This window comes from Perissodus microlepis, chromosome 15 (genome assembly GCF_051167445.1).
Source record: "Perissodus microlepis isolate ML-2025 ecotype Zambia chromosome 15, ASM5116744v1, whole genome shotgun sequence".
In the NCBI taxonomy this organism is placed as follows: Eukaryota; Metazoa; Chordata; class Actinopteri; order Cichliformes; family Cichlidae; genus Perissodus; species Perissodus microlepis.
In genome coordinates, this window is record NC_140475.1 from 19,853,649 (window position 1) to 19,874,616 (window position 20,968).

At 41.3% G+C, this 20,968-nt stretch overlaps 2 protein-coding genes across 5 annotated transcripts in view; one reads left to right on the forward strand and one right to left on the reverse strand.

Moving 5' to 3' along the window:
• ncoa1 (nuclear receptor coactivator 1) overlaps positions 1-14,766 on the forward strand; it is a 95,488-nt gene extending 80,722 nt beyond the window's left edge. For all 4 annotated transcript variants that reach the window (XM_084953815.1, XM_084953818.1, XM_084953817.1 and 1 more), the window contains 6 exons: positions 1,594-1,908; positions 2,759-2,860; positions 3,955-4,375; positions 5,673-5,835; positions 5,945-6,134; positions 6,848-14,766. In XM_084953815.1, the coding sequence (XP_084809941.1) occupies positions 1,594-1,908; positions 2,759-2,860; positions 3,955-4,375; positions 5,673-5,835; positions 5,945-6,134; positions 6,848-7,027 (1,371 nt within the window). In that variant the 3' untranslated portion in view covers positions 7,028-14,766. The remainder of the gene's footprint in view (positions 1-1,593; positions 1,909-2,758; positions 2,861-3,954; positions 4,376-5,672; positions 5,836-5,944; positions 6,135-6,847) is intronic.
• Positions 14,767-16,105: 1,339 nt separating this feature from the next.
• The window catches only part of unc93a (unc-93 homolog A), a 9,693-nt gene continuing 4,830 nt past the window's right edge, over positions 16,106-20,968 (reverse strand). Inside the window, exons 4-8 of the mRNA XM_084953821.1 lie at positions 19,547-19,672; positions 19,182-19,393; positions 18,266-18,401; positions 18,014-18,145; positions 16,106-16,946 (exon numbers count right to left, since the gene is read on the reverse strand). Of these exons, the coding sequence (XP_084809947.1) occupies positions 16,660-16,946; positions 18,014-18,145; positions 18,266-18,401; positions 19,182-19,393; positions 19,547-19,672 (893 nt within the window). The 3' untranslated portion in view covers positions 16,106-16,659. The remainder of the gene's footprint in view (positions 16,947-18,013; positions 18,146-18,265; positions 18,402-19,181; positions 19,394-19,546; positions 19,673-20,968) is intronic.

The window sequence follows — 20,968 nt, forward strand, 5'->3', positions numbered from 1 at the left end:
GTGTTTCAAAAACATCAACATCGCTGTGGCAGCGACGTTGTTTCAATGGCTGAAAATGATTATGGTTCGATGTCAGACTTGCTTTTCCAAACCAGAAAACAGGTGATGATGTGTTTTTTGGGCGGAGCCAAATCGCTGATAGAAAGTAATTGCTCTAAGTGCAAGTGACTATACGTGTACGCTGTGGAAATGACATGTGTAGATTGATTTTTGTGTAATGGACTGACGTGCAAGCTGTACCTGGAGCGAGGAGATAACAGCAGCAGTACTGGCAGTTGAACAGTGAAGTAAACAATGAGGAACAAAGTGTGGCTTTGAAGTCCTCTGTCATCATGTAACTGTGATCGTATCATGTGGTCCAAGGATTGAGCTAAGTTTGTCTTTAGTCATAGCCATTCATTTACTTAATGCTAGCATTAATGCGGACTGGTGTTCCAGATAAACTGTCTACAAGAACTTTGGTTTGTTTACATCATACTTCTGTGTCTGTTTGGTGACTGCTGTGATGCCAAAGTCTTTTGAAAGTGTAGCTTTGCAGTTGCTTCTGTCTCTGCTTCACCTTTAATAACTACATTGCTGACTTAATGTGCCTTAAAGATTTCATTTGGTCCACTTTGGCTTTGGTTTTATTAACGTTTTACTGAGTGCATTTTAGTTAGTGTATAAAATTGAAGGCCTTTTTTTGGGGGGGGGGGGGGCTTTTTGGCTTCTGACATCTAACAGCTTGAAAAGCAATGAAGACACGTGTCTTTATTGATAAAAAAAAACAACAATACCCTGTAAAGCCTGGACCATGAAATAATTTCCAGCAAATTCAAGTTTTTTTAAATTGGAGAATTTTTTTTAACTTCATGGTATTTAGAAAAAAATCATACTACTGTTGTAGAGGTCTCAAAAATCGATGTATCCAATGTGATACACTTAGCTTCACAGGGTTAAACAATAACAACTTAAAGTTATTTGATAGAGAAATATTTGTGATTAGACTGCCACACACCGTCCACGGCACCTCTGTTTTTGTTGTTGTTGTTTTCTAAATATAAACAAACATTTAGAACTTTTTATGAGTATCTACGTGTAAATAATAGTGCTGTTTCATTGTTTTTTGCCTGGGAGTATAGTTAGCACTTAGATTACAAACTACATTTAACCAGAGATTCTTATAGTGCTTTATTTATATATCACTACACTGTGGAAACCCAGTTGGCCCGGACATTTGAGACGTTCTTTCTGTGAGACGGCAGAGCTAACCGCAGCACCACCATGGCGTGAAACTGTTGCAAAGGCCTTTATGATATAAACAATAAGTCTGGGTTGTGATAAAGGGAACAGATGGTTAGATTTCAGACTTCAGGTCTCAAGTAACTCCAGGTCCAATACTTATCTTGTATGTTATTGCTCTCACTTTCCAGAATGTTTTTCTGTCTCTTCTAATTGACCAAATAGATATACTAACATATTACTTAAAAGGCAACTTGACTAGAAAGTACTTTAAAAAATCCTACCCCATCTTACTGAAGGACACTTTGTGGTGGTTACGAGACAACATCGTCATAATGATTTCCTTTTCCTGTTTTTTTTCCCTCTTCGTAGGGTGGCTGCTTTGACCCTTTACCTCAAAATTTTCCACCCCAGCAACCCACTGCCACCCCAGTTTCCATAGACCCTAAACTCCCCACCTACCCTTCCCAATTCACAGCAGCTCCACAAGCTCCTTTTCCTCCAGAGCTGGGCACGGTGGGGGCGCAGGGTCTGGGGTTCGGAGCCCCTCGAGGGGCCTTCCCCGGTGGGACGGGCATGGGACTGAGGCCAGGCATGACCAGACCACAGGGGATGGGCAATCCAGTCAGGCTGCCACCCAACCAACTGCGCCTGCAGCTGCAGCAGAGACTACAAGGCCCACAGCAGGTAAGGCCACAGAGTCAGTTTGTCCGGTGTGTATTCAGCTCATTAACCTGTAAATGATGTCGCCTCTTTTTCTTCTGCCTCTAACATTTTAAGTAACTACTGTGAAGTTTGTTTAGGTGTAATTTATTCACAGAATTTTATTGACCTGTTATGCTAATTCCCAGCTCCATCATTTTATTAAAATTAGCTTTACATGGTTAACAGTTCCAAATAGTTATCTTTTAATGGGCCTCTGTGCAGGCCCTAGATCAGGGCTGGGGGAACTCCAGGCCTCAAGGGCTGGTGTCCTGCAGGTTTTAGATGTGTCCTTGATCCAACACTGCTTATTTAAATGACTAAGTTACCTCCTCAACATGTCTTGAAGTTCTCCAGAGGCCTGGTATTGAACTAATCATTTGATACAGGTGTGTTGACCCAGGAGGATATCTAAAACCTGCAGGACACCGGTCCTTCAGGCCTGGAGTTTCCCACCCCTTCCCTAGATCATTCCACTGTCTGAAATAAGTCATTTTAGCTCCTGTCTCTTTAAGGTCACCTTCCATTTAAAGCTTCAAACTCACATGAAATATTATTGAAACTGTGACCATGTTATGAGAAACCACGACAAGGCATAACAGGCAGCTGAGATAAAACGATGTGTTCCCTTTACCTTTTTTTCCTCCTCTCTCATCACTAGTGCTCGACTCCTCTTTCTCCCCGTTGCTCTTCTCTTCTGTCTCCACACTGTCCAATAGTGTTATTTTCTTTGTCTCTGATTCAATTTCTTCTTCTCTGTTATTGCTCTTATCGTGTCTCTGGTCTAGTCCAACCTGTCTGACCTCTGCTCATTGTGATTTTCTCTTTGCTGCAGCTCCAGAACAGGCTGGCAGGGATGAATCAGTTTACAGGAGGAGCCCAGCATGTGAACATGGGGATTCGTCAGGGGGTGCAACAACCTCAAATGCCCTCGCAAGTGAGTCACGGTGGTAGAGAGCGTTTGTCTACTCACCACCCGCTGCTGCTTTTATTAGCAGGCTGAACTTTGTGGATTTAACTATAGATTTTTTTCAGATAAAAAAAGTGATAATAATCAATATTGGTGCTGAAATTCAAGCCATAGAAATGAATAACTGTGTGTCTGTTTATATACTGCACATGCCAGTTAAACATAATGTGCATTTCTGTCCATTAATTTAACAAGTTCACAGTATTATTTGTTGCTTTGTTTAAGCTCTTGTTAAAAATGGCAATCATATTTGTTTTATACCCACTCTAAATCTCACAGTGTAAACCCAACACCTTTTGTTCATGAGTTTTTTTTTCTGTAACCTACTTTCATCATCAGTATCATGAGATATATCATAGTTTGCTGTAAAACTCCATCAGTCTAATGTCTGTGATATAAAGTGATCGAAACAGGCCTGGGTACCCTGGATGTTCGACCGTATCTGACAACTTGACTGGAGAAAACTTGAAAGCAAATGAAAAGTATCTTTCGCACCAACATTTTGGATTTAGATACTCGCAATCGGTGCAAATTAATTTGGTTGCAGTTTTTTAATAGAGCTTAAATTTTCCGCACCGGAGATTTCATGTTCCTGCACTTAACGAGGATATGAGGGCCCAAGAAAGGGCAAACTAAAAACACTGAATTTCCACGCACCTCTATAACTCTGAAAATATTTACAGTGTGAAGGTAAAATTATGCATGACTTCATTTAATAAACAAAAGTTATCATACAAAATAATTAGCTGATTTTTGGGGCGGGTCAGGTGAGACCCCAAAAGAATGTGTCGTAATGCAGTCTTTAATTTAGGTCTCGTATTGTCTTTTTGTGCCAGTGCCAGCCACATAAGATCTTTGAACCCTACCAGGAGCTGATTGAAATTAAGAAAATTAGGACTGCCAGTCTTCATCAAATCATATTAATAACTTGCTTTTTTTCTGTACTATGGTTATTATGCTGGTCTTTAGGATAATTACGCAGGATAATAAGATTAACTATCATATTTAGGTTGAACATGGGCAATAAGTTCTCTGTAACAGGCTCTTTTGCTCCCTCTCAGCAGCCTCCGTTGAATGCCCAGATGCTGGCTCAGCGTCAGCGGGAACTCTACAGCATCCAGCATCGCCAACGCCAGCTATTCCAGCAGAAGGTCATGCTGATGAGACAGAACATAGCAGGCACTCCCACTGGAGCCGTGGGGCCCATTGGGACTGCTAGGGTCCCCAAAGCTCCCCCCACAACGACTCAACAACAGCAGCAACAGCAGTTCAACTTCCCACCAGGGTACAACCCGATGGCGGGAAACCCTCCTACCTCACCAAGTCACTTCAGCCCCATTACCGCGGGCCCTCTGGACAACAAGCTGCCCGGCAGAGTTCCCCTGAACAACCAGACGTTGATGGGTGGCGTGCAGGGCCAGTTCAACAGCACCGTCAACTCCTCATTGCAGCAAGGCCTGTTTCAGCAGTTTGGAGGGTCCGGTGAGTTCACGGGAGCAAAATAACCAAAATACTAAACCACGAAAGGCTCACTTTAAAATATCAACACTTTTTGTAATTAATACAGGTGGAGACAGGTGAAGAGATGTTGGTGTGAACCTGGTTTTTGTTTGTTCTGCTTTGTTTTATTTTTTTTTTGTCGGGGAGGGGGGACAACTTCTGTTTAGGTCAAGGCACCTGGGGTAGCTTTAGGAAATAGGATGTGGTCTCCATTAAATGCAATTAGAAGTAGGACCATGAAGGGAATTGTTAAACAAATATTTTTATCACACAAACTGACATGAAAAATAAATGATTGTTTTACTACTGATTGGTAAAATTAACTTATAATGCAGTTGTTCAACAGCGAGGTTAAATTGGCTATTAGTTTACCATTGGTTAACACCAATTATAATGAAGTTTTACACTCAACAGTTTTGACAGACTTAGAGGTGCAAGTCCCTAAAGCCAGCTGGGAATCAGACTTCCAAGGCTTCCAACTTCGACTTCAGTCTGCAAACCACTGGATCCTTGAAGCTCCTTCTGGAGTTCTGCAGGAGCGCTGCCCCATGTGGCTTTTTCAGGCTAATACTGGCTGGGCCCTTACTGGTAAAACAAACAAACAAAAAAAAGCAAGACTTCAAGGTTATCTTTGGTGACCCCCTCCCTCTGTGTGCGTAACCTCGGACAGGTCACAGGGTTCTTCTTGTCTTTTCCAACATACACTCCACCCTCACTCCTTACCCCGGACCAGTTTGCCTGTTAAGGCGTGACCAAGAGCAAGGGTCTAGGATTAAACCCTTTCACCATATTAAGGCGGCGATTCATCCCCATTTGAAGTTTCCTTGAAGAGGACATATTCAAACCTTGTTCACAAATTGGAGGAAAAATTGGTGTGGATGCTAAACTGAGCTGTTGTGATGAATAAAGAGGTGGAGCTGAAGGTGCTAATCTACCTTTCACCAGTGAAATGGTAACAACAATTGTAGATTCAGCCAGCAGGAATGAGCTTCCTCCAAAAGTGTCTGGGCTCGTTCTTAGGAGTATGACCTCAGTAATCTGAGAGTAGAAATGCTGCTCTTCCATATTGAGTGACTGGATAGAGGCTCTTTGTTGTGCATTTAGCTCTAAGCGCATGATTATGTCTGCATTTCTGTTCGGAAGGTGTTGCCACCCACTTTGTTGGTTGGTGAATTTGATTTTGTGCCTAAGAACATTAAAACCTTTTAAAAATTGATTCACCTACATAAATTTACTATGATTTCACATCTTTGAAACATCCATGTTTTCTTTGTTACAGCTGTGGTCCAGCAAGACCCACCGTTTGCTCCTGAGATGAGCCCCTCCAGCCCACTTTTATCACCTCAGAACTCCACCTCCCAGAGTCCTCTACTTCAGCAAAACTCATCTACTGGCTACCAGTCACCCGACATGAAAGGCTGGCAACCAACAAGCGTGGGCAGGTTAGGAGCATGCATACGGTTTATAAGGAACAAAGACATTTGCAAACATTAATAAATTAAATCTGTGAGGCCGGTTTTAACTCATCTCTGACTGTTTTCTGTGCTGCAGCCTGTTCAGTCAGTCAGGACAGAGCGCAGGGCAGGCGTTTGGCCAGCAGGGGGTTTATAACAACATGAGCATCACCGTTTCCATGGCTGGGGGCTCGAGTGGCGTCAGCTCATTACCTCCCATTGGGCAGTCAGTTGGCATGAGCAACAGTAACCTCAGCAACGTTGGTTCAGTGTGCAGCGACCAGCAGGTCAGTGACTTTGAACCTGCCAGCCTGGACAGCTGTGATAGTTTCATGTCCCACTGACCACCTTTCACTGCCTGGTGACTTTGTTTTTACTTTCCTTAGTGTTCCCTCTTTTTCTTAAACATGCTTTCACCCTCTGTGTTATCGTGTTTAGCCTCAGTTGTCTTTTATTTCCTGTTTTACTTTGCATCGGGATATACACCCCAGTTGCAATTTCTTTGTCTTAGTTTCAGTTCGTGGCTTTATTTTAGAGTATGCTCATAGGATGCAGATTCTCCTTCCAGTTCTCCATTTACGCCCAAGTTAAATTGCTTTTTTTGGGGGGGGGGGGGGGGGGGGGATTGCATCGTGTGCTCCTGAAAATGTTTAGTGAGGTTTAAAAGGTTCAGCAAATGCACCGTTTCTTTCTTGTTCTTATTAGGTTAATTGTGCAGGCTCCAACCTTTACAGAGGCTTCCTTGTTGCTAAGTTACAAACCACCTCTTTATTTTTTTAATAATTACAAACAAAACACCTTGTAGCCTCAACAAATGGCATAACAAACAATGCAAAGTAGTGAATAAGCAACAAAACAGCCCTTGCATCAAACATTGCTGTTCAAATCTGTCAAAATGATTGACAGCTTTTAGACTTTTCCCGACGCTGTCAGTGATGGTTCTCGCGACCTCCTTCCCTCTGTAAGCATTGCCTCGCGCTTTATTCCCGTGTTTCTGCAGGTGCAGCAGGTCCAGGTATTTGCGGACGTCCAGTGCACAGTGAACCTTGTTGGCAGTGATTCCTACCTGAACCAGGGCTCCATCGGAGCTGCGGCCTCCCAGAAGGGCCCCGGACCCCAGGGCTCCCAGAACAACCAAGCCCAGCAGAAGAGCCTCCTCCAGCAGCTGCTCACTGAGTGACACCCCCCACCTCTTCAGCTCTCCTACTCTATCTACTTCTCACTTCTACACCTCCTCCTTGGAGGGTCGGTGCACCAGACCCATTGCTGTCTCTGTCTCACCTTTTGGATGGATCGATGTACGGACGGATGGATGTTTGGACGGCCACAGAGTAGGCTCAGAGAGGTCTGGCTGTCGGTGGAGTTTTCACAGCCTAACCACTTCTGTGCTGGGGAGGGGTGGGGGTGGGGATTCAGGGCTGGTTGTTTGATGCCCAGAACATTTTAAGTCAAGACTGAAGTCAGAAGGAGCAGCAGTGTATTTAAACCTGCCTGTCTAATCTGTCTGACAACCTGTCTGTCTGCCTCAGCCTATTAAAGGCAGTGTTGTCTTGCTGCTCATTCCTTGGTGACCTACTTCCTGCTTCCTGACCCAAGAAAACAACTGCAACGTCATTGTAGTTTTGCCAAGTTTTTGTCACTGTCAAATCAGGGCCGGCCTCCTTTTTATTTGTGTTTTATATGTTTTTGTTAGTTTTGTTAGTTTTTGTTTTTTTCTGATCGGACGGTTTCTGTCAGGCCGTCGAAACAGCAAGCAGCAGCAGCAGCGCATCTCGGGAGCATGAGTTGCAGCATACAGCTGGGCTCAGTGTTTTTAAAGTGTTGGGATTATCCCACACAGCAGCACCTCTGGCTTTTATTTTTGTTTGTTTGTTGTTGTTTTTGTTTCGTTTTGTTTTTTCTCTGCCTGTCTCTCAGCGATGTGGGAATGTTAAGGTTTCAGACCTCTGTGGCATTGTGGGATAGAAGCTCAGTATCAGCTGGTTCTGTGACTGTCTCTCTCTATCAGCTACGGTGCCTGGTAGAAGTTTGAGTTTTTCCCAAGCTCTGCTTCTTCTTCTTCTACTTCTACTTCTTCAACATATTATTCTATTACATCATTATTTTTTTGTTTGTGTTTTGGGTTGGATTGGGGGTTTTTTGTTTTGTTTTTTGTTTGTTTTTTTTAAACTTCTGCTCTCGCCGTCATCATCATCATCATCATCTTCACGATCATCAGAACAAGCTTTGACAACAGCCAGGATGGATGGATGGATGGATGGGAGACAGACGGGATGCTGCTCAGTTTGGAACTTTACGTGTCTTCCTCCCCTGGGAGGAGGTTTTATTTTTATTTTTCTCAAAGTATAAGAAAAAAGGACTGTTATGATTATTTAACTGTCTGTCCGTCACATTTTACCCCTCACCTCAGCAGCTGTGAATACAGAGCCCCGTTGGGTTCTCTCTCTTTCTCTCTCTCTCTGTGTATCTTCATGCTATCTCTCAGCCTATCAGTGTTGTTTGCCATGTGCACCATGCAGGCAGGTAGTATTGTACAGTACAGAAGGACAAAGACTTGGGGATGAGCTCACTCTTGTAACTGCTTTCCTTTAAGAAAAAAATGAGAAAAAACAAAGAAAAAAACAAATGTAATTAATTGATTACTCAGAAAAGCAAAACATATATATTATAATGTGATTCGATCCAGGTTTTCTTTCTCTTTTTTTTATTAGATTATTTTTTCGGCATCATGATATTGTAACACAGCTACATGTTGTGGTGGAGGAGGAAGACGTTATTCCAGCTTCTAAAATGTGAAACTTTTAAGCGATTTGGTTTTTGAAGAATTCTTTTTTTTTTTAAAAAAGGTAGATCTCGCTCCCTTTGGCGTCCCAGTCAGCACTACATGCAGCCACACTTAAAAAAAAAATGGGTTTGATTGCTCTGCTTTCTCTCTTGTTGTAACCAGGGAGCTAGTTAGCCATCTTTCTTGCTTTCTCCTCTTTTTTTTATTCTTATGTATGTACAATACTTTCAGAAAAACTTTTCAGACAGTACATGTGTTGTAACCATTGTATAAAAAAAACAAAGCATAATGATAAACTGAAACCGGGCTCTTTGCTGTGAGCCGCAGCAAACAGCACGCTTTTGGATATTGTTCCTATATAATGACATTTGAGTAGAGGCTGTAGTGATAGAAGTTCCTAACAAAGATGTGATGGATAATTGATTTAAAGCTGTCATGAATTTGAATCCAAACAGGAAGAGTTGCAAAAACATCCTTTCATTTTCTCCTCACCTCCTGGGAATCTTTATTATTATTATTATTATTTTTTTTACGAGGGGTTTAACCCTCTTCTCCTTCCACCTCTGGTTTCCCTGATGAAGACTTCACTCCACTGGCTACACACTCATATACAGTTTTCTGTTGACTACTGTTGCTCAGTCAGACACTGTCTCTCTCAGCGATAACAGACCTCTCGTGACAACAAAATTCAAATCTTAAGATGTGCTACTTACACCTTACCAGAAATTTAAGAAGGAGAAAACCCTGCTGAGACGTTGCCTCTTAATATTCTTTACATGACTAAAATATTGTAGAGCTATAAACATGTAATATGTGGATTAGGCGCTTCTTAATGCATATGATTTTTCTAAATTTGCTCCAGTCCGACACCAAAGGTTTAAATTAGAGGATGCTAAACAACATTTGAAATGAGTGTAACCAAACTTAGTGGTCTTTTTCTTTTCTTTTTCTTTTTCTATTCTTTTTTTTCAAAAGCAGGGCTCGTTCTGTCGGGGAGCATCATTCGAGTTTCCTTCTGTCAAATCTGCCACGTCTCAACGCCAGCACAAATATCGGGTGCTCCCTGATCGAACCGGTCTCAGTTTATTATTTCTCTTCCTTTCTCTCGTGGAAACTCGATCCGTGGAGAAGGTTTCAAATAAAGCTCACTCCTCCCCCCACCCACCCACCCAGCTAATAAGTCTTCAATCTGCCAAACTTGTCGCTCACGTAGGTGATGCAGTCGCGTGGAATAGGGCTTCTTTCCTGTGTCTTTACACAGAGATACTTCGCCGTATGCAATGTTTTACCCAGAAAAAGAGGGATAGTATGCAAGGTCTACATTCCACCCACCAACTTCTGAAGTGTTTAATAATGTGAGAACCACTTTGTGCTCATCTGCAACGCTCTGTGTGACAATCTTGACGTGTTATTTGTGTGCAGAATCATGCAGTGTGCGTCCAAACAGTGGCTCAGGAAGTAAATGCAAAAACACCTCCAGTATAGAGAGGATTTCTTTGTATTTTTATATGGATTTATTTTAAAATCATGCTAACAAGTCTTCTTTCATAAATCAAGAAGAAGCAAACATAGCACTTGGTTATCATCGACTTTACTAATCGTTAAATATGATGGATTTGTCCCAGAATAAGGAATAAAAGTAACGTGTATGTAAAATTAAAGCAGTGCACCAAATACAACAGTGGGGGCAAAACGTGGCAAAAACTCACCAGCAAATTTTTGTTGCTTTTGTTTTGTAAATAATGTAATTGATCAAAAAAGTTCGAATTTTCAAACTCCTTATGTGTCGCTTATCTAATTTTTGAGAATTTTTCCCATTTCGGTCCTTTGAACAGCATCGCAGTCCACAAGCAGTTAAAAACGTACTACCTCCAAACTCTTTGTTAAAGCAGGAGAAGGCAAGAAAGTTTCCCAGATTCTGGAGGAATGGAGTTAATTGATGACTTTTTATAAATGCCTGAATTCATGATCATCCTTGTGGGTTACTGTAGTAAGAAGCTCCAGCTCAATTATTTGAATGTTTGACCTCCAAACTGAATCATTTCTCTGCCACTGTTATCAATCAGAAATTCAGGGGGAAACTGAAGGCAAGAACATATCTCAGCCCCACCTCAAGCCTCAGACCATTTTAAAACCCTTTTAGACCCCCTCAAGGAGTATTTTCTAGAGAATTGTTTGAATGCAGTCAGCTGACAGTCCTGCGCCACTGTTTGGACGGCAGAAGTTGCACAAAGTGGGAGGACGCACCTTTCTGAAAGGTTTCTGTCAGTGTCAGCCTTCCTCCTTTCACTTTCCTGCATGAAATAGGCATTCCTATGGAAGTGGTTTCCTCTCCAACCCTGTTCATTGCAGAAACTCAGCAGCAGCTGTCAGCTTAACCTGCAAATAAAGAAAAATAGAAGGAAAAATATATGCCAAATACATCCAGCGTAAGGTTTTATATGCAACAGCCATTCAGTGGAAACGACAGTCCCTCCTTTGCTTCCTTTACTAGCCTCCCTCCGTCATCACTACAAGTAACAGGTACCAGGTTAGGTTCTTTTGTAACGTTGGTTTCAAGATGTCAACATGATGTATATAACAGAGAAATGTGAATATGTATTTGTTCAGAATCAAAAAAAAGTAGTGCTCCGAGTTTGTGGTAAATAACTACTCGCCTCCGTCACATTTTTATTTGATTTGATTTTCTACCTTTTTTTTTTTTAATTTCTGATGATGTATGTATGTATGTATGTATATGACTATCAGTGAGTGTGTATGTATGTGTGATTAATACTGTATATCTGGTGTTCTCTAAGATGGAAGATGTCCTATATGATTCTCTCCTTCTTCTTCTTCGACTCTTTTCAACCCTGCACAGTACCTGTGGGTGTTTCAGATGACTATGCCAGAGAATGGTTTTAGCGACTGCTGAATGTGATTTTACTGAGAGAGAAGCAGTGTGGACTGGCTTTTTGTACGGGTTAATTTTTTTTTTTTTAAAAAAAAGGCCATATTATTTAATTTTCTCTGTTGTCAGAAGTTTAAGCAGATCTGGGAGAGTGGAGCCTTGGTTTTATGGAGAAGCATTGCCCAGTTGAGCTGGATGTTTTATTTCTTTCTGTCTGACTGATGTAGCCTCTCTTCTTCTTCTTCTTGCATTCATCGGTAGTAAATGACCAAAGCTTCAACACGTTTCATGGACTCATATGCAAACCTCATCATCACTGGACACAACATAATGTAGCGGCCCCCTTTATTTGGATTTCTCTGCTGCTGCTCTGCGTGTTCGTCCCTCCTGTGGCCTATCAGCAGCGAGCTGTGTGATGTCCCAAAGTTAGGTCAGTTTTTTGAGACGTCTCCACTTTTTGCCATTGAGGTCTTTTGAGCCTGAAGTGCTATCACTCGTTTACAGGAAGAGAAGAAAAAAAAAAACCATTGCAACCCTTAGCTATGCACCTTACTGAAACAAGCATTTCCTCACCTTGTAGAGTTAACACTGGAGCATTTCATTTCATAGATATTTACAGTCACAACAAAATAATTTTAAAAAAGCCCACTCGATATCTGATGACCTTCACTTCTTCTTTTTGGTTTTTGGTTTTCCATCAACTGAATACTTTATACCAAACTTGAGGTGCCTCGTGTATATACTTTCTGCAGTAAAGATTGCTCCTTTGCTGTTTAACAGTAATAACCTTGTTAACCAGGGTTTTTTTAAAAACCTTTTTTCAACTTTATAAAAAAAAATACTGTATAAAGAAATGACTTTTTTACACACGTAGACGTTTAATCAGATTATTCCAGGAATTTGCAAATACAATCTAATTTTGCACTTTATATCAGATTTACTTGGAGTGAAAAGGCCATCAGTAACTGTCTCAATCAGATCAGTATTCAGAGATAGGACGTGTCCCCTGAATGTACCGAGAAGAGTTAGTCTTAGTACTTTAATTTGAACCTAAACAACTTCTCAGGTTCTTTGTGAAGAACTTGCCCGTAGTGGATACCCATTATCCCAAAAAAATCCTGTCTGTGTCTTTCTCTGACTTGCACCGACCGATCCTCAGTGTGAATACTATGCTAATCATCTTCAGGTGACGTCCATCCCCAGGCGTACTGTTAAAAACCTCCCTCAGCTCAATTCGCACAACATTCCTGCTCATGACCGCTTTCGCCAAACTCTTTGCCATTCGCTTTCCTTTTTTTTCTCTTCACTGCTTTATAGGTGTCATTAATGCAGCTGTGTTTTCTGTCTAAGCCACAGTGGTGACCTGACATAAATGACAGCACGCTAACTGTCCCTCGTGTTTTGCTTGCCTCATGTTTTTTGTGCTGCCTGATGTTAAGTATTTAGCAGGTTCCGTCTAATGTCTGGTGTGGGTAGCCAAGTTCACGACCTTTAACATTTTATTCCACAAAGCAAAAGTAGGCTTTTATCAGCTTATACGTGTTCTCACTCATCATCGGTCCAACATTTGTGCACCACTTGTACCTCTTTTCCACCAAAACAGTTCAGGTGCCTGAAGCCTCAGTTAAACAGGCCTAGAGACCGGTTGGTGACACCCTGACAACCACAGGTTGCTAGGGAAAAATCTTTACTCCCCAGTTGTTTGGCAGGTGGTTTGTGGAGGTGTAATTAGCTGTATTGAGGTATGTATTACTGCACCGAAAACCTTGCAATTACTTTGATTGCTACCAGATTGTTGCAGTCGCATGTAATTTGCATGGAAGACTTGAACTACTCACCAAAAAGTTAGTGAAACTGTGACGAGTGCAACACAAACCAGCAACGCAGACCTTTGCCTTCAAAGTAAAAGTTGCACCTTTTGAAACATGGTGGTTGCAGTGGTAAGGTGCAGCTTTTAATTTCAAGGCAAGCGTTCCATTTCCGGCTTGTGTTGCATGTTTTCATGTTTCACTACCGCTCTCTCAGTAGGTTGTAGACAAGTCTGTGTCTTCCATGTAAACTATGAGCTAGTTTTTGGTGCAAATCTCCACCAATCACTCACCACTCAGTTGGGGAATAATCCCCCTCCCCCAAGCAATTGGTGGTTGTCAGCAGTTTTCCAGCCCTCTTCTAGTCCTGTGTGAGCCTTATCCTAAGATAGCAAGATTCCTGATCCCAAACCTATGGGAGAGGCTACCACAAGAAATTCCTAGTAAATATGTCTCCTGTTATTTCCTTCTCATGGAAATTATCCCACCTTCTGCCGTGTAATTCTACCTACTGAGTTGGTGGTTCAATGGAAACCAGGTCCAAGACTGTCTGTAGTTTTTATAACTCCAACTCATTCCTAATGGAGGTGTTCAAAACTTTAAAAAAAAAAACTACCACGCTATCAGCTGTCAGGTATTGTAAGCGCTGCCTTATTGGGTCTGAGGTTGGACATGGTTCATAGGCTTGTAATTTACTCACCACTCTGTTGTTTTGGGGGCGTTGATGCTTTCTCTGGAGAATTTCAGTTAAAATAAAGACCAAGGTTCCACTTTCTCCCTTGTACAAATTAATATAAATAAATATATATATATAAATATATATTATACATTTTACTCATTTTGTCCAGTTTTGTATATTACACTCATGTAAAGTTTGTTTTTAAAGAGGCATCGGAGCAGCTATTACAAGACAATATGAGTGACAATGTTCATCTGGGAGAATTTTATGCATGTTATATTTTCTCCTCTTCTTCTCTCTTTGTCTCTTTTAATGCCCCTCAACCCTCCTCTTCAGGTGTGTAACGTGAATATAAAGAAATCTACCTTTTCTTTGGAATGTTGTAGACAATCAGTCTCAGGCCGGGTCCAGTCCCTGCAGGGAGTGAGAGCCCTGTAGGCTAACAGACAAACAAAACTTTCTTTTCTTTCTTTTCTTTTTGTTTGTTTGACAATTAAAAACTCTGTTTGCATCTACTGGAAGTCTAAAATTTGGAGGTTTGTTCATTCATATGTTCGTGGCTGCTCAAGTTTACACACACACACACACACTTCTCTACTACACTCAAAACACAAACACCTCGTGCATTTGATCCCTCTGCTTTTTTTCCAAGGTGAGGATGCCAACCTTGAGGAAATGATGCTTTGACTAACAAATCTATAACATCTATGAATGTGGGAATGCAACACATTGCAATAAAAGCACCATTTGAAATGCAGCGTGTCACTCCTGTATGTTCTTTATCTCCCAGAAATTGGAAGGTTGTTTCTGAGATTTTGCTAAACCAGTTTGCAGATGATGGTCTTGTTTATTAGCCCATACTACCAGCTACACTAATGAACCACTGTGCATTTAATGGAAACAAAGAGTTAGAGCAAAGTTGCATGGATGTGCAACTTTAATAATAAAATAGAAGTTATTTAGCATTGTGACAGGAAGAATGAATATGGTTTTCTAATTCTGAGCTCCACTTATAGTTTGGTAACAATGGTATCATGTTACTCGTTACAAGACGGTCGTCTTCAAGTTTACATAGACACATCGTGGACGTGAATGTCGTCGTAATTTTGGGCTTTTATTTCTTTCATCTGTTCTTTTTCCAGGGTGAAATTATAGTACAGCATATATCTTTAATGGCCTAAAAATACAAGAATTGTTCACACAAGTTTGGAGAAAATCCAAAATAAACCCACAGGGTCAAATGTATACATATTTTAATAAGTGGTGTAGGGGGTTCTACAATGTGTTTTTTAGTTTGGTCAAGGTCTATTCTCGTTAGTGATAATATTTGACTATGACTGGTAGTTTCTCTTTACCAGCATAAAAAGTATATGTTCAGTCCAATGACTGTTTTCAAAATCCAAGGAACTCTGTGAGGATCTAAGAATTAGAGATGTAGGTTTACACCAGTTAGGAATGTTTCTTGGAACCATTTCTAATTGACTGCAGAATCCAGCATCACCAGTTTAGAAAAAACTACGAAATTTATTCAGATGTGTGACCACCTTGCTAAGGTGTGAAAGAAAACCCTCAGATAAAAGGAAATTGGTTAGGTTGTTCAGGAATTACCGAGGCGCAATTTTGCCTTGAACTGGAATACCAGCACCACTCTCTCAGTGGACTGAGAGGGTGCAGGTCAGAAAGCAATGTTCAGTCTGTAGTTAGAACCTGCAGGTGCACTGTGGCTTCCTGCCATAGTCCAGAAACATGCATATAAGGTTAACTGGTGATTCTCAACTGGCTGTGGGAACATGAAAGGTTGGCTCTTTTTTGTTAGCTGTGTGATAAGTCGCTAGTTTCTAGTGAGCTCTTGTCTCTAAATACCCAAACTGTCCATATATGATCAACCCATCACAGGCCAGACTGATTGCAGAGCTTCTGTGCTGGACTTTAGTCTCTCCAGGACCTCAGGGGCTGACAGTGGTCGTTGACCATTTCTTCCAGCTCACTCTAATGAATCAGTGAGTGTTGTGTTGAATGCTGTTTGTGTGGCAACATCTCTCTGTCCTATTTCTTCCTTAACGTCTACAAAGTTATAGGAACTTTACAACACTGGCAACTGTTAAAATAACATTTTAATCTGGTATTTTTCAAACATCTCACAGGTATGATTTCACTTAATTCTCGGTATATAGTAGAATAGCTTACGAAAACAGGAAATGATACTGCTCTGTGTGCGATCACTGGTCACATCCTCTTACAGCAGCCGTAAATGACAATAGAAAAAGGCAGTAAAATAAAGTGGATAAGATTGCACGCACAAATTGCTCAACATTTAGCCGACATAGATACTGAAGACTGAAGCATGTGAATGATGACAACAGTACAGTGCCAACCAAACAAATTGTTTCAAACAGAAGCTACAAAGCTGGCCTTATTTAAAAAAAAATAAAGGTATTTTTTTTTTAAAAAGCAAGACATTACAGTTTGTGTTGCTTTACCACAAGGAAGAAAAGAGCAAAGTCAATGTCTGGTAAAGTTCAACAGACGTGGGCTTATTACTTACTACACCTCTACAATCACATCATGCGTTTACAATGGCATTCATTCGATTTTAACTTTAGGCATCACCAATAGACCCCTGACAGGAGGCATGCTGAACTTTGTGTCTCTACAAGTGTGTCTGGCAGACGACGTTGTCATTTGCTTTGATGACTTCTTTGTGATTTTGGTAGGCTCCTTCTTCAATGGGTTCCGTTGGATGCTTGTGTTCATGGTACTCCACTATCGGGTAAGTGATGGCGGTGACCACCAGCACAGCCAGCACGATGTACAGTTTATACTCCAAGCATAAGAACGTGCTGTAGGCAAAGGCGATGACAAAACCCAACGACTCCCACATCCGGTAGTTTGCAAACGCCGCCTCTTTTTCCCGCGGGAAGAGGATGCCGTAAAGAGCTGTGAGACAAGGGGGTAGGGGCGCCAAGAGAAGGTAATTAAGTCCAGGTAATAAAGGCAGTGACTGCCAGTAAGGCTTATAGCCTTTATTTCTACCTGTAATTGTTTCTGCAGCTGTAAATGTCTTTTTGGACTGGTTTTAAACTCCTGTGTCGTCAGGTCATGTTACAGAGTAACGCCGAGGTAATGTAACAAATTACTGTCTCCAATGAGTAATTAAGTAATTTACTGCGTTACATTTAAGAAAAATAACACGTTTTATTTAACACTTTACTTTTTTTGAGTAATGACCCTTATGGCACTTATAACAATGGATTTAGTTTCTATGTCTGAAGAGCAAAGACAACATACAGTGTTTTAAATATCCACCAGGGGGCGTAACCTGTGTGTGCAGAAGGACTTTAAATCCTATGAAAGTCTAGAGCAGAGGTAGGCAACTCCAGGCCTCGAGTGCCGGTGTCCTGCAGGTTTTAGATCGCACCCTGGGTTAACACACCTGAATCAAATAATTAGTTCATTACCAGGCCTCTGGAGAACTTCAAGAAATGCTGAGGAGTCATTTAGCCCTTTAAATCAGCTGTGATGGATCATGGACACATCTAAAACCTCCAGGACACCAGCACTCGAGGCCTGGAGTTGCCTACCCCTGGTCTAGAGGAAAACCACCTTCTGACTGAGCCTGTAAACACTTTCCTGATAAGTCACGCTTGTGAGTCATACTGAATGAATTATAAAGTTAATTTTGTTACCATCTCTGTCTCCACAGAAAATTTAGTTTACATTGGTTTAAGGTTCACGGTTTCAGAGTGCACACTGCAAAGCAGCATCTCAGGGGAGAGCCAGCAACAGCATGTTATCTCGAAGGGGAGATCAGCTAGATTTTTGCTAATTTTAAGCTTAAGTTTGAGTTTTTCTTAACTAAAAAAATTCAGAAGACAAGGCAAGACAGCATTTCTAATTCAGTCAATTGCACATGCGTGCATTATAATGAAGGCAGACCGTATTTGAAATCCTCATTTCTGGGTGTACCTGTTAGTTGCCCCAGGTGGGCTGATTGGGTTTCTTACCATTAGTCTGGGTTTGCCAGATAGCATCTGACAAACCCCACAGAGCAGGAAACACAAAAAACACAGCAAGCTGGTCACGATGAGGCCTCCAGTACAAAAGAGCAATGATGCAGCTCAAGTTTGTCAGTGCAGCTGAAAGTGGAAAGGAAAATAATAAAAGAGGCAAGAAATGTATTAATACAAACATCAACAACAAAACAAAAACAGCCGTGAACGGTCTTTAATTATTGTATTTTGTTAAAAAGGTTGTACCCAGGGCAAAGAGTGGAGCTCTTCCAGTGTGCTGGGCGATTCTCCCAAAGAGAATTGAACAAAGGGAATTGGAAGCTCCAAAACACATCATTACAAAACCAACATAATGGATCCCCAAAGCACAAGTCACATAGTTCTGCGAAGAAACACAGCAGACATTTATAAGGCCTCACGTCTTATCATTATTGCTGTTGACAAAATTGGTAACACCTGGATAAGCAGTGGGCTGTTTTCAAAGAAAGTGTTAGTTCAGAGGAATGAATGGCTTTCCCAGGGCAAATTAGCATCAGAACAAACTACAAGGCTTCTGGAACGATGTTCTTTGGAGAGATGAAACCAAAGAGGAAACGTTTGGGCTTAATGTCTGCTATCACATTTGGTGAAAACCAAATACAAAACATCAGCACAAACACCTCATACGAAATGTGAAGCACGGTGGTGGAGAGGTAATGATTCTGGCTTGTTTTGCAGACACAGGACTTGGGCACAACGCAGTCATGTATACTGACGTATTCTAGAGTCAAATGTGGGGGCATCTACCTGACAGCTAAACTAGGCTGAAATTGTGTCACGCAACGGAACAATAATGCCAGGACAGAAGCAAATCTACAACTAAATGGTTAAAAAAGAAAAGAATCAAGGTGCACAATCAAAGTCAGACCCCAACCCAGCTCATTGTTGCTGACTTCAGTTAATTGGAGATAATGTATCTGTATTCAAGAGTGGGACCACACCTCCCTACACATCCCTTCTGGTTTTCCATCAATATATGACCCCCCAAGTCAAGCTGTACTGCGCTAATAATGAAAAGATCTAAAAAATTAGGCTAATATATCAAATCCTTTTATTTAACTATATGACTTAATGAAAACTGCACTAACACCTGAAAGCCTTCATCTTTTGGCGCTCTCCTTACCTTGGTGTACTCCCCTGAAAGGAAGCTCTGTTCAAAGCCGCTGTACATGGTGAGTGGGATGAGCGTCACCAGCCTCCAGTCCTTCAGGAGCCTGAATGTTGCCAAGAACGTGTGGCAAAACGGCTGCTGGCTACCACGAAACTCGCTGGCCTGCTCGCGGTCGATGTTGTCCAGAAACACCGCCACGATCAGGATGGCCAGCACACCCACGCCTGCCACGCACAAAGAACAGTGATTCAGAAGACAGCTGCAATATGTTAGTCGCACCTTCGCGAGCGATTGTATGGTTATATAATTTCTTTGCTTCAAAGTTTGGCTGATTACTGATTAGCTAACACCCTCATTCAGGTGATTGGAAACTTTACCGATGTAGCTTCCGACGAGCGTCCACACCAGTTTCTGCTCAGGCCTTGTGGTGTTCCCATAAGCAGTGACATTAAGGCCGCAGTCGGCTGCTCCACAGCTTTCCAGCTGCTCCTGTGGGATGTCAACTTTCAGAAAAATATACAATTTGTTTAAGCGAATATATCACGACCAACAGAAAGAATGCAGAGAGAAACATGATACTGATACAGTTTTTGTTTTGTTTGCACTTTGCTAAAAATAATAATATTCGCCTTTTCTGTTCATCAAGGATGATTCAGTGCTACCTTACAATGTAAAGCTCTTTAAGGCAGTTGTTAAATTTAAACCCACAGCTGAAGTGTGACCGTAAAATCACCGTTTTCCTTGTTTATGTGCCGCGCATGCTAAGAACACGTGCGGGTGAAGTAAGAGGCACATTTTATAGCCCAGCTTTTACACGCTCACTGTAGCCCTTGAAACATCACAGTCACGCCTTTTCTTGACCTTGTGATGTTTTCTACCAAGGTCAAGGAGACGGCGCTAGAAAAAGGTGAATGTCTGACCCACGCTCATTGGTTCATTCTGTATATGCAGCCTTGGCTCTCCCCTTGTTAGCGGTCAGATTGTCTGTTTGCACTCAGTTTGTCCTCCTCTTGTTCCTCACGCCCCCCTTTGATTCATGTTTTGTTTGGAGTCAGTATATCCCTGTTTTCTTTAACCTTTTTTCCTTATTTTTTTGCAGGGCTCAGACACTAAAATCTTTACTTTTTTATTTGATCTAACTCAGTCCAGTGTCCCTAAAATACCAATGTTACAAAAAATCACTCAATTTTTTGTACTGGAAGTGTGTTGGATTGTACTGGACACTTGGAATTGTCATTTAGATGAGACTTCTGTTGAAAATTGTTGGTAGAACGGCCAAGTTTACTTATTTTAGTCAATCAGCACGTTTAAACTGTAAAACTATAAAGATTTTGTTGCTGATAGTTTAGTTTAAAAACGTTTGTATCTAAACAGTGTCCCAAAGTAAGACGGAAATAAAACTGGAATAAATGTCTCTGTGGAGTCATTCTTCCAAGAAAGTCTCCTTTTAAACTGATAAGCAGAGAGTATTGACGCCATAAAGTAAGATACTGCATACCTGGGAACTTTAAACACACCTTTTCTCATACTGTCCTTAAATTGAGCCATAAAATGATTGTAAGACATCACTTAGACCTTGTTCAGTGATGAGCTGAAGCTGGCAGCAACACAAGATTGTTGATTTGTAAAAGCCTACATGACATATTGTATTTCACAATTCATTAACCGCACAGAGAAGGCATCGTTTTAATATGTTAAATATGTTTCTTTAAGCAAGTTTTTCATGACTGAGCCAAGTGTCCTCTTTTTTGGAAATTAAAATATGGTCACCGTACTTAAGCTTAACTTGTCAAATCTGA